General features: G+C 33.8%; 1 protein-coding gene across 4 annotated transcripts in view; it reads left to right on the top strand.

Moving 5' to 3' along the window:
- LOC149776797 (uncharacterized) overlaps positions 1 to 13396 on the top strand; it is a 64986-nt gene extending 51590 nt beyond the window's left edge. For all 4 annotated transcript variants that reach the window (XM_089941492.1, XM_089941491.1, XM_089941493.1 and 1 more), the window contains exons 14-17: positions 1432 to 1556; positions 3013 to 3181; positions 5129 to 5215; positions 5603 to 13396. In XM_089941492.1, the coding sequence (XP_089797618.1) occupies positions 1432 to 1556; positions 3013 to 3181; positions 5129 to 5215; positions 5603 to 5779 (558 nt within the window). In that variant the 3' untranslated portion in view covers positions 5780 to 13396. The remainder of the gene's footprint in view (positions 1 to 1431; positions 1557 to 3012; positions 3182 to 5128; positions 5216 to 5602) is intronic.
- Positions 13397 to 14555: the final 1159 nt, after the last annotated feature.

Below are 14555 nucleotides of genomic sequence, written 5' to 3'. Positions count from 1 at the left end.
ATGTGTATGTTATGTATATTATATTAATGATGTGTATGTTATGTGTATTATATTAATGATGTGTATGTTATGTGTATTATATTAATGATGTGTGTGTTATGTGTATTATATTAATGATGTGTGTGTTATGTGTATTATATTAATGATGTGTATGTGAATCCCATAGTTCATCAGATCTTAATTCATGGGTCACAACCCAAAACTGGGTGGCATTGCTGTTTTGAGTAGGTCACAGCGATCACCTTTAATTATTTGAAATTTCCGATCCAAGTGGTTTTTTTAGCATGGTGGCAAGGCTAACACCACAAACCTAATCAGAGTTGCTGCACAAAAGGGTTAAGAGCCCCTGCCACAGTTTATTTAATCTGATGTTTTAAATGGGACCAGTGTGAATTGAATTTTCTAGACTTAGAGACTGATACGGTGAGATGGCATATGATGCAGAGATGATCTGATGCAAGTGCATGGGACACTAATGAAGACATTAGGATATTATCATCAGGTTTAAGAAGAATCCAGTCTTAAATGTGACCATATTTATGGATGGGTTGGCTGATTGACTCAGGGTGAAAATGTGAATAGAATCTAGGAATTGTTTTATGTGTGTAGAATTCCTGGACATTCAGTGTAAGAATTGAAATCCCCAAGAATAATCATGTTGCCACCTGTCGAATTTCCATACTCGAGGAGATTTTGAAACTGCTTCAAAATGAGAGATTCAGTCAGCTTTTTTTTTCGACTAGGAGGAAGGCAGTAGAGGCAGGAAAAAATGGACTAATCTTTGTTTCAGAACACCAGCAAGCCAGATATTTGCTACTACCTAAACAATTGATTCCTTTATATAAAGAATCTATTCAACCAAAACAAAATATGTAATACTACAAAAGTGGCAGACTCTCTTCAAGATTGTTGCCAAAAAAGCAAATAATCTAACATATTTAGAAGCATGTCTACAAACCTCAAATATACTTCAGAGTTTGGAGGTCTTTGTACTGCACGTTTTTTTACTTAGTTCCTCACCTGGCATCTCTGTGGCAAACAATATGAAGGCGAGACTATACAAAGGGAATTACAAATGAGAATAAAAGAACCCCTCAAATCCAGTGTTCCTACATTTTAACCAATCTGACCACAATGTAAACTGTTCAGTGTCAATTGGAAAGATAAAGAATTTTATTGGATGCACCAATTACATAATCTACAGCTGGTAGGGATCAATGTCTCTTTAAATGGGAGTCAAGGCGTTTCAATGATAAAAAGGTTTAACTTCAATGAAGTAAAATATTACATGAAAACTGTTAAAATTTCATGAAAGTCCTTGAAAAATAACCCTTCAGGTTAGTATGAACCATGGAAATTAACATTCCTTGTATTTCTCTATACTGGATTTATACTCAAATAGATTTATTCAAAGTCTTAACTTTTTTCCAGTACTCTGGGGACCAGGATGACAAGCAGTGGCTGTATGACCATCACCACATGCCAGCCACTGGTGGCAAAGCCTACATGCTCACACTGCAAGACATGAAAGATCTGGCTGAATCTGATGAGTACAAGTATGCCCTTTGTCACGCCTTAAATTAATATCCCACCACAACTGAGAGGAGGGGTGTATATTGGAACCAGCTTGTCCATCCACTCATCCAAATTATTTTTATGTAGTACATCCTGAACTCTCAGTTATCTTCCTGAAACTTATACATGTTTGTACCATGACTAGACATTGTTTCCTGAAAAAAATATCTATATGGGTTTTTTTCAGGACTGAAAGTTAAAGTTCATGGACATGGTAGGTCTCATAAGAAATGAATAGTTTCTACAGAGAGCAGGTTGAGTTCAAAAGGTCAAGGTCATTGATACTGATTGGTCAATAATCTCCAGAGTCTACTATACCCACTAGAGCTAATATTAAACATCGGCATAGGCATCATTCATTTTACTCTTGTTAACTTCAAGTGGCTTCTTTGGCTTTCAGATCTTACCATCATATTTGACCTGCTGTTGTCCCCCTTCAGCCATTTCTGATACTATGAATAAAATGCATGGGGTCACATTGACCCTTCTGAAAATATCCTAACAGAAGCCCTGGTTATTTATGTATGCACTCTTGCAAGAGTGGGTAGGATTGACACAAGCCTATATATTTTCTGCCAAGAAGCACTAGGGCAATTCTTCTACTAATAATTACCTTGCCAATGAAAAAATGCTTTGCCAGATGAAAGAATGGATGTGGAGCACAGGGCATGTGTATGCTTGTGTGTATTGGAATTTTAACATAGCCTTAACAATTTTTCAGTTGTATCACTATGATGTCTGTAGTGTACCACCTTAATGTCATGTCTGGCACTGAGGCATCATACTGCAGACATGTAGCATCATGTCCCACCCAGTCACATTATCCTGACACCAGGCTGACCAGTCCTAACACTAACCTCTTAATGCTGAGCGCCAAGCGAGGCAGCTGTTAGTGCCATTTTTATAAGTATTTAATATGATTTGGCCAGGGTTCAAATTGTGACCTTTAACCATTTAGGCCACCGAGCGGTCTTGCAAAGGGTATGTGGCAAAACAGGTTGAATTAGGTGCCATGGTCCATAAGAAAGTTCCCATTCGTGACACAGCTATGAGCTTTTGCAGCTGTAAACTTCCACATATTTAAAATGTTACATTTGTTTTGGTGTTTTTTCAGAAATCACATTGATGCTCTTTTTTAATAGGCAAGCATTAAAACTTTCCAAATGATGTAATTTATTAAGCAGTCACTTGTATTAAACATTTCTAAGGCCCTTAAAAAGCCAGTTAAGAAGAAATGAACATATATTAAGCACCTATAGAGGCTACTTTTTTCTACTTCACATAGATGACTGCTTGTATTAGTTTCTAGAGCATGCCATCTTCAGACAAAGTTGTGTACATATTTGTCACTCTTGCTCAGAAACTTGTTACATAAATCACATATATAAATTGTTTATAGTATTGTAACTTCCTTCTTCTCTATATTAATGCCTTTAGAGGCAGCCCAGGACTGCTTATACATGAACTCCAAGGTTTCACAGTGCCTGAATGGATGTTGGAGAAAATGAAACAACAGATGTTGACATTACGTACAGACCTCCCAAAAAGCAAGCAGCACCACAGTCGCTCAACTACCCCTGTTGAGATGCAGTCTGTTAGTCAACAGGTAGTTTTATTGGCATGACATTTATTATCTCACTTATTGTCTCATGACATTTATTTTCTCATTTACTGTCTCATAACATGTATTGTCTTATTGTTTCATGACATTTATTGTCTCATAACATGTATTGTCTTATTATCTGACATTTATTGTTTCATGCCATTTATTATCCTATTGTTTCATGACATTTGTCTTAATGTCTTATTGTCTTGTGACATTTATTGTCTTATTGTCTCATATCATTTACTGTCTCATGTCATGTATTGTCTTATTATCTGTTTTTGGTGTCTCAGTGTGTGTGTGTGTGTATATATATATATATATATATATACATACATGCATGCACACATACATTCACATACATTGGATTAGTTGAATTTTATTTTTAAATTGTGCCTTAATTAATATTTCAGTTCCTTGCTTATTAAAACCTATGAATATTTCATTTCACATTAGGAGCCATCCTAAGGGTGACAAAGGTGAAAAAAAATCACTTTTGGCTCTAAAACGACACTCTGTATTACAGGCTGCCATGTCAGTATTTAAAATGCACTTGATTGTTATGAGCAACAGTGTTTGTGTAATAGTCTGGACATGCCAGTAATTGAAACAAATGACCAGTCATACACTTACTACACATAACTATGAGTAACTAGAGGTCTGGAACTATAGTAAAAAGGATCCATCTCCCAGTAAATCTTTGCACAATGGCCTCTTTGAAGGAACAATTTAGTGTTGACTTCATCAGTTTCTTTCCAAAATGATTAAAACACAAAACAGATGACTTCAGCATCAGATATTCCAAAACTTTTTTTTCTCAGTGAACTTCAGACAAAGAATCAACTGTTACTCACGCCATACAAAAATGAAACCAGATTGCTTACACTACAAAAGGATGAAATCAGAGATTGAATCAAATGTTACTTCATGCTACACTAAACCTGGTTAAAGATTATGCATCAGTATAGCTAAGTGGAAAAAGACTGGGATAAAACAATGTCAGGAACAATTTGTACTTGTGTTCGTAACTTTACAGAAATAAAAAATCAACATCAGCTGTCGTCTAAATAGGCTAGTTAAAAAACCTACATAAATAATTTTACATCACAGCAGTAGGAACAGCATCTGCAGCAATAATAACTTCCACTACTGCAGATAATAATAATAATAATAATATTATTATTATTGTTATTATTATTATTATTATTATTATCAACAATAATACATTGTTTTGGAATTGTAAAAATGTATCCTGTCTTCCTCATAGTCTCTCACTCCTTTCTGAAATCTCCTTGATGATATCTTGCATCTCCATGAAGTCTTCCTGATGGTCTTTTACTTCTTCCAGAGTTCTTCTGATTGTCTCTCATCCACCTGAAGTTTCCCTATGGTCTTTCACTCTCATCCACCTGAAGCTTCCCTATGGTCTTTCACTCTCATCCACCTGAAGTTTCCCTATGGTCTTTCACTCTCATCTACCTGAAGTTTCCCTATGGTCTTTCACTCTCATCTACCTGAAGTTTCCCTATGGTCTTTCACTCTCATCCACCTGAAGTTTCCCTATGGTCTTTCACTCTCATCTACCTGAAGTTTCCCTATGGTCTTTCACTCTCATCTACCTGAAGTTTCCCTATGGTCTTTCACTCTCATCTACCTGAAGTTTCCCTATGGTCTTTCACTCTCATCCACCTGAAGTTTCCCTATGGTCTCACTTCTCCGTGTTCTGTTGGAACCAAGCCATTATGTCATCCATTACATCTCTTTAGACTATCATGAAAAGTCATCGCTGTTAGCTTCAGGCATATTGGCAGTTATAAAGCTATAATAGGATTGTATTCATAAAGGGCCACCATGTCTAAGTCTCCAGGGGAGGTCACTCTTTGAGATAATTTGTTCATTGATTTGTTAAAAAATATTTTGTTGTCATTATTACTTGCATCTTTTGTTCAGGAGGTGGATGATGACACTGGAGATGATCCTAAGAATCTTCCTTTTGCAAAATTTAGTAGTCCCAAGCATTCCAAGGTCATGGAAACAGTAAGTTATCAATTTTCGCTTTAATTATATAATGTATACATTGCATGATGCATCACTCTATGCTGTAGAAATATTATAGTTTTTATAGGTAATAGCTTCGATTAACTTGCATGTACATCAGTCCGAAAGAATACAGTTGATCTGTTATTATGGGTAAATTTATGTGTTTAATCTAAATAGAATAAAACAGTGACAAATTGGAAATGTGTTTTATTACTCAAGGATATTTAATAAATTTGCAAAGTATCTGTGACAAAAAATTTGGATTAAAAAGATACAGTTGATTACAAGCCACAGACTTAGTCATAGGGTCATCTAACCATCATTCCATATTTTTATGTTCAAAATAATATTCTATGGCATATCATGCATGTTACTTTTTTCCAGACCACCAGGGATGGGGACCTGGAATTTCTCTCTGGGGCAGGGAATGATGATGCAAGTGGATCTGGCATGTCCCCATTCAACATGACAGGAGGCTTTGAGGATGGTCCTTCCCCTTCCAGCTTGGACCCTCTGGAAGATGATTCTAATTCCTTAGTGCATCCATTCTCAATAAATTGAGGAAATATCAGAGAGGGGAGTTCATCAAAACAGATAAACATGACAGTTCATTTTTATACTTGTTACATTGTTCCCACTTAAGTGTGATTGTATTGATCATTATCTGTACATATAAATGCAGAGCTTTAAAATGTTTCTTTTATAGTTGTTATATTAGTGTGAGTTGATTTATTTTAAGGAGTATTAGTTTTTGTGGCTATGAGAACAATAACATTTTCATGGGTAAATGAATACTTGGATTTAGGTACGTGTCCTGTTCTTTTCCTAGAAGGATCATTGTTTGTTGGGGTCTTTAAATTCATTATTTGTAGTAGTGGTGAAATCCATGAAACATTTGTACCCCACAACAAATAGAAAATTCATAGTGTTCAATTATTTTCTAAATTTTTCCATGTCATCAATAGCAAATCCTAGTAAAATTATAGAAATGTTCCAAAATTTTCATTTGTTTTATATTTCTCTTACTCATTTCTTAGGAACAAAGCATATTGTTATATATCTGTACAAAGGATGCTGATACGTAGTTACCCAGCAACCCCACCTTGACTGTTTTCATTTAGAACTGATACATAGTTTTTTGCCAAGCAAGTGAAATTGACTGATCATCACATTTTTCAGGGAGATTGTTAAAGTCATTGGTGATGTCATCACAGGAAGAGTCATTGGGTGGTAAATTCATTTCATGGTTTGTTAGTAACCCGGTATGGAATGATGTCAGTAGAAAACATACCTGGGTTTGGAGCAAGCACCTTACCTGGATAAATATCCCACAGACTCGATACCATTCCATTCTGGCTCACTAACGAATGATGCAATTAATATTACTTGTGCCTCAGTATTTGTAATTGTTATGCTATGGAAAGATAACTTTAATGGGTGTTTAGAGGCTTTTTACAAGGTTTTTCTTATGATTCAAGGTAATTGTGCTGTAAATGAATTTTACAAGAGTAAATTTGCATTGAGAAGAACATGAATTATTTTGAAGAGAAAAGATAGCAGAGAAGGACTACAGTCTAATATTTAAAAAAATTACAGAATGTAGCCATGTTTTTTATGTGGAAAAACTCAGTTCTTGGGCAAAAATTGTATTCTAAATGTAATTGCTGTCCAGCACAGGTCAGGATTTTAGGCATGCAAGACTTAAGAATCCCTGGTCAATGCAGTGTGTGTGTGTGTGTGTGTGCATGTGTGCACATGCATGTGTGTGTGAATATATATATATATATATATATATATATATATATATATATATATATATATATATATATATATATATATATATATATATAATAAAGATTAGAGATTTTAAACATATTGTTTTAGCACTTATTGTTTCCAAGTAAAATATTGCAAATATTAAAAGATGCAGGGCATCTGATTAATCATTTTACAGATTCTCTTTTCATAAGTATTGGAAGTCAGCCTTATATATCATCCATGCTAGCAGATTGCAAGTAATGAGGATATTTTTAGCTATACTTATCACAAACCAAAAGAGCTTATGAGATGTCCTGTTTTCCACTGTCCATTTTCCATCCATCCATCAGCAAGAGATTCCCATGAAACTTTGCATGCACATTCATCCCATTTTCCTGTTGGTCCTAAATGAAAATGATGCTCAGACATCCAGTATGGCCACTACAGTGGCCATCATGAAAATCTTGCTATCACTACTTCCCCAGAACCAAAACCAATATCAAGATGGAGATTTCACTGCAAGGCTTCTTATAATTCTTGTATGGCCACCAACTGACAATTTGTAAATCTTGTTTTTACTACTCCTCGTGAATAAATGGTTATATCAACATGGGCTTTTCACTAAAAGACTTTATGATGTCTGGTTGCTGCTAAATGAAAATGGTACCAATATGATGTCCAATAAGACCAGCATGGCAGCCATCTTGAAGATCTTGTTATCACTACTCCACATAGAGGCAAAGTAATAGCATGGCATTTTCAGTTTGTGAAAATGGTGCCATTCTAATAACCAATATGGCCACCATTGCAACCATCTTGAAAATCTTATTACTAATTTCATAATGGAATGTCATACAGACAAGGGTTTTCACCAGAAGACTTTTTATTATGTATAGTTGGTCCCCAATGAAAATGATGCTAATCTGACTACCAGTATGGCAAATGTGGTGGTCATTTTGAAAATTGTATTCGTACGCTGTGATGGATGGTCCTGTTGACATTGGATTTTTACAAAAAGACTACTTATGATATCTCGATACAGTGTTGCGCTATAAGCATAGTTTTGTGGATTTACTGCAATTTTTTGTGCTTTGTCTCCCAATCTTGCCATGCACACTCTGTTTACTTGTCAGGACAAAATTTCAGAAAATATGCTTACAACTTAGTGGGCATCCATTCATTTCTCTGCTTTAAAACAGGGTATCTGATAGTTAAAACATTCAAGGTTTGTGATAGTTGGCTGAGTTGGAATTTTAGGTCTTTGTGGCCCTTGGGATTAATGGTGCAACATTCTAGTTGATCCTAAATTAATAGGGTGCTGAGCTGGCATCCAGTATGGCTGCCATCTTGAAAGAGTTATTGCTACTGTCATATCTGAAATTTTGTCACCAGACTTCAACTGGCTGAACTTGTATTGCATGACTTGATCTGTAAAATGGATATGAAATAAAGTCACCAGACTTCAACTGGCTGCACTTTTATTGCATGACTTGATCTGCAAAATGGATATGAAAAAAGACCAGTTTTTGTTACAGCAAAAAATGACATCTTTACTACAACATGGCTGAATGAAGATGTCCAGTGCAAATTTTTTTGGACTGAAAAATATGTCTTGAATAATTAAAAAATGATAATTTCATGAACAAAACACAATTTACATGTTAAGCAATGAAATTAAATGTTGAGATAGTGTTATATAAATATGTACATGTTCTTTTTGAAAAGTGTTCAATATATGATTGATATTCATAAGACAATCAGTAGAGATCATTGTCAAGAAATATTACCAAAAAAAACATATTCTTGGACTATTCTGATCAAATTTGTAATAATAGTAATGAATTAAACATTATTTGTAGCCAGTGAAAATACAAAGTACCTGCAGTATAGATATGAAAACAACACTAGTTTTCACCACAACAGAAAAAAGAATGATAACTACAACATGACTAAATGGCAAATGCACCAAAACAAAATTACCCATGTACACATTCACAAGAAGGTATTACCATGTTTAAACCATTAGAAAGTTACTAGTGTATGAAAGATTTGTGTGTATATGCTTATATGGGGTTCATTGGGAGAACTGTTAAAGAGTCAGAATTTTATTCTGTTGCATAACTCCTGAAAGAAAAGTTGTATGAACATAGAGTTTTCACAAAAGAAACCTCGTATGGTGTCTATTCAATCCTAAGTGGAAATGATAATGATCTGACATTCAGTATGGCTACCATGGTGGCCCTCTTGAAAATCTTGTTATCTCTGCTCCACTTGAATGAATCACCATATCAACATGGGTGGTCCTCTGATGATGTCTGGTTGGTCCTTAATGAATATGGTGTGGAACTGGCATCGAGTATGACAGCTATAGCTGCCATCTTGAAAAACACCATTGATTTGGATAGTGGTTAGATTTTGAACCTCTCTACCTTATTAATGTACAGCTATGTGTATACCTAAGGTAGCTTTGCCACTGACAGAGTGAAGTGATTTGACAGTATTGCAGTGTTGTGAACTTGTACCACACTTTTCTTATTCCAGGTATTTCTACGTGAGAGGTTCTAGTCCTTCCAAATTTACCACTGCATTTCCAATTTTTTTTCTTATTGAAAGGTTTTTAAAATGTTTTATATATTACCATGTACAATTTAATTTAGTAGTAAGATTTGAGAAATATTCGTACTTCACCGTTACTTGGTATCCAGCTTCTACATTCTGTATCTGTACAGTTTTGACATGCAGAATCTATTGTAGAAATGAAAACTAGGTACCAGATATCTCAACCTTTTCAAAGAAAGGTGTGTTTAATGTTTGCGTTAAATGAATTTATTTAAGGTTATAAAGTATAAAAGAAAATGGACTTATAATGGATTCCTGACTTTTCTTTATGGCCAGTAGAGCATCAGTCACTTCTAGGGACTCTTGTTATGAGAGTGACTCTGTTATGTCAGTATTATGAGATATGTGAAGATGTTTTGGTGAAAATGTTTTTGAAAATCATGTACCTTACATTATAACATGATTGAAAAGAAAGACATAATGTTCCACTGAACAGTCATTATTCATTTGTTGAGTCTCTTTTCAGCAGTATTTGATAATGTACCGAGTCCACATTTTGTTTTTGTTCTTATAATAAACGTATTGATTTACCCATTTATTCAACAAGAGATGCTTAATGCAATATGTTTCAGATTTGTTTAGTTTATCATGTATTGTGGGAATCTACTGTTACAGTTTCAAACTAAAACATTTAAAAATTTGCTTGCTGTGAAATCTGTATGGTAAAGTTGCCTTGAGCAATTTAGCATACAAGTTGCAGTTATCTGATTCTGGATTTATGTCAGTTATAAATTTAAACTTTTATTTTTTGTAGCTCTAATCAATATTAAATTGGATAGTCATGTGTAAATGAGTAAATATACTGATGATATTTGCTTCAAGTGAATGACAGATATATTTCATCAATATTGAGTTTCTCACCCACAAGATAAAATATATCCATTATTCACTCAAACAAATTTTCTTTCATTCTATGTTCAAACATATTGGCTAGCATTATGAATACAAGATTGAAGTAGCAGATTTCTCATGGAATCTAGCTGTTTACAGTTTATATTCTGCTGTGTTTTGTGTATATTTGCAGTAGTAACACAATTGTCTTTACTAATGCATGGCAGAAAGCATGCGAAAATAAATTTACCAAAAGAAAAAGAAAAAAGCATGTGGTGTAGTTGAATTTGTCACTCCTGTATAACGTGTCCTTACTTCTAGATCAGGCAAGTGAAAGAATGGTCGACCAATCTTCTTTGTTATAAAGTTATTGATAAATGTGGAGTGCAGTTCAAACAATATTGTTCATAATGCACTCCAACAAATTTTCACGTTTATTTTTCTTGGAAAATCCAGTAATTGATGACCTAGCATAAAATAAATATAGTCATATTGCTTGTAATATGGCTAATGGTAGATAATGGTTAGCTGTGCACACAATACTGACATTATAGACAAGAGTTATAGATACATTTCAAACATGTTTAATTTGAAAGTCTAACTTTGATAAGTTTGTGTGTGTGTGTGTGATTTGGAATTTTAACATAGCTTTAACAATTTTGCAGTCATATTACTTCAGTGTCTGCAGTGTGACAGTTTAAAGTGACGTCTAGTACTGGGGCATCATGCTGTAGACATGTGGCATCATGTCCCACCCAGTCACATTATCCTGACACCAGTTCAACCAATCCCAACAATAACCCTTGATGCTGAGCAGCAAGTGAGGCAGTTGCTAGTACCTTTTTTAAAATTCTTTGTTATAACGACCTCCTGCACCCGAGGCAGACACTCTAACCATTTAGGTCACGGGAGCAGTCTTGATAAGTATTCTGTATTATTATAATACCAGTATCTTGTTACTCATGAACAAACATTTCATAAATGACTTAAGAGTTTGAGAATTTTTATTATGTTGAACTCAGTGTAAATTTTTGTCATATATTTACCTTTGTGCAGCTGATGTCTCTGTTATCATCAGAAACAATGGTCTCTCTGGAGTATAGTACTGTAAGAAATTTATGTTTATAATTAATGCTGTCACAAAACTGATTTGTTCTTTTTAAAATGTTTATAATGGTAATGTACCATTGTTCTATCTTTCCAATATAGGTACAAAACAGCATTATTTTCTTGCCTGAAGAAGTAACAGTTGTTTTGAGTTTAAATCATGTGATACTATAGCAAAGTTTGAATCCAAATTCGCAAAGTGTGAATGTTGTGATCCAGATAAGCAGTGTATGAATCATATGATGTTGATCAGCAGTGTGTGAATGTTGTGATCCAGATAAGCAGAGTATGAATCATATGATGTTGATCAGCAGTGTGTGAATGTTGTGATCCAGATAAGCAGTGTATGAATCATATGATGTTGATCAGCAGTGTGTGAATGTTGTGATCCAGATAAGCAGTGTATGAATCATATGATGTAGATCAGCAGTGTCTGAATGTTGTGATCCAGATAAGAAAAATATGAATGTTTTGACTCGGTTAAGCAAAGTGTGAATATTGTTACATAGATAAGGAGAGTGTGACTATTGTGACTCAGATAAGCAAAGTATGAATATTGTGACATTGATAAGCAAAGTGTGACTGTTGTGACTCAGATAAGCAAAGTGTAAATATTGTGACTAAGATAAGCAAAGTTTGTATTATATGATCCAGATGAGCAAAGTGTGAATGTTGTGACTCAAATAAGTAAAGTATGAGTATTGTGACACAGATAAGCAGAGTGTGAATATTGTAACACAGATTACCTGTTTTGGATTCATTGTTGGGACCATTGATGGCACATGTACTGACTGTTACCTTTTATTTCCTGTCATCTCACACAATTCTGTGTACTGTAACAATTGTTTAACATTATATTATGTTCACTGTATGTTCATATTCACTTAGTGACATGAGAGTATGAATTGAAGAGCATTTTACAATGTAAGATGTCACTACATATATAGATGAAAATTCACATTCAGTAAAGGAAAGATAAAGATGAACTTGCAATGTACATTTATATAATTTTATTAGGATTACCTAACTTCTGTAGTGTTTTTTTTATGTCACCCAAATTATACATTTTGTTTTACCTTCATTAATTATCAAGTTTGTTATTTGCACAAGAGATACTGTAAAATCTGGACAATATGTTTATATAAAAATAAATGTATGTTGACTTTAAGATATTTTTCTGCAATAAAAGCATGTTGTATGATAAAAGTTAAATTTAAGACAGATATGATCATCAGACATTTTCTGTTTCTATTTAAATGATACACAATCAATTTGTTATTCTTTAGTTTAATTTTAACATTTTCTTCTTGCTGTCATTAATTGCTTTCATCAATAGTAACATGTTTATTCTGGTTGATCTGTTGAAATACTGTAAATTCAAAAGTATTGAATCATAATACATGTGCACGTGACCTATTATTTTATATAAGAAATATATGAATACAGCCTCAAGTACTTTAAAAAATAAGCATACATACTTTGTATCCATATTTTACAGTGTTTATCATCAACCTATACAATCCTCTGACTTTCACATTTTAGTATGTAATTTGCACTAAAATTAGATATATATGCAAAATTACACATGCTCAAACGTTTACTTCAAATATTTGTATCTCTGTCATTAATTATCTGATATAAAGGTATAAATGATTTTAATGATTTGTTGTTTAGAATGAAGCATGTTTCAGTGTCAGATTTTAAGATACTTTTAAGAAAAATGTTTGTAGTTTTAAAGTCTAAACACATTCTTACTGTTTTAATTGTGCCGTTCACTAAAGATTCTAAACATTGCTCTGTTGTATCCTTTCATATTTTATTTCCTAAATTTAAGAGAAAATAAAATACAATCAATGAATGTAATTTTGTTTTTTGTTGTTGTTTTTTGGGGGTTCTTTTTGCACTGTCTGCAAGAAATGATGAATAAGATGAGATTTAGTTGTCACAATGCTACTTTATTTCATATCATCTTATGCTTTGAAATTTTGTTTGAAGAGCATTATTTCCTATTTGCAAATTGTGCTTGTTCCAAAATGCCCAAACAACTAAAGTTAATCTCAGAAAAGTAAATACGGCACATCTCACACTGCATGTTCTGCCATCTTTATTCTTATCCGCTTCTGCATCAGAACAGTGTTCTTTTTGGGTGAGGAGAACAACCATAAGAATAGTGTTTTTATGTCAAAGACCAAAATGGTGTTGACTAAAGACACCCTGAACATCTCTAGTATCTGGATGTGAAAGGTCAAAATCAGAGTGGATATCCACTTCAATTTATAATTCCATGGATAGGTTGCTAACACACTGTGCACACACATTCACAAGAGTTAATAGAAGAAAATCTTTGCAAAAAAGGGTTCATAAGGTAATAGGCCATATACATGGTGAATAGTTTTGTTAGTTTTTTTCTACAAATTTGTAAAGATCTTAGTGTCTATATCTAAAGTTTCCATGGGAGGCTTCTTATAAGTTTCGCAGATTAGTAGACCAAATTAAAAAATCAAACAATATTAATGATGGGGGTGGTAAAAAGGATGATGGCAAAGTACACAAAGTTCATTATGTAGGTCACAGTGACATTTATTACATGCAGGATAATTTTGTATTGCCTAACCTTAATGAGATAAAATACAATGATGGCTAAGTTGGTGATGCAATAATTTGGGTTATATCAGGAATCAAATCAAACTTAGGTGTCAAACTTTTAGTGTTACAAAACAATTTTGTAAGTTATATGATAGTTTATCCTTATTATTTTGGGTAGAGAAGTGTTTACGTGTTTGCTATGCACCTTGGTAGTCCTGGTTTTGATCTCTGTATGTAATGGATATAGTCTCTGTTCAGCGATTTCCTCTTAGTTGTCAAACTTCCTCCACCATCAGCAGCTAATCACAAAATTCATACCCTGACCTATATTCCACTCATAGTGAGTGAAGTAGAAATAAAATTTTAAACAAAGATCAGGGTTCCAATCTATGCATAGGCCATTTCATGACCTTAATGGAGAAAGGTAACCGTATGA

This window comes from Sinohyriopsis cumingii, chromosome 18, assembly GCF_028554795.1.
Source record: "Sinohyriopsis cumingii isolate HCF-2022 chromosome 18, ASM2855479v2, whole genome shotgun sequence".
Classification (NCBI taxonomy): Eukaryota; Metazoa; Mollusca; class Bivalvia; order Unionida; family Unionidae; genus Sinohyriopsis; species Sinohyriopsis cumingii.
This window is presented reverse-complemented; position numbering and strand designations above follow the sequence as displayed.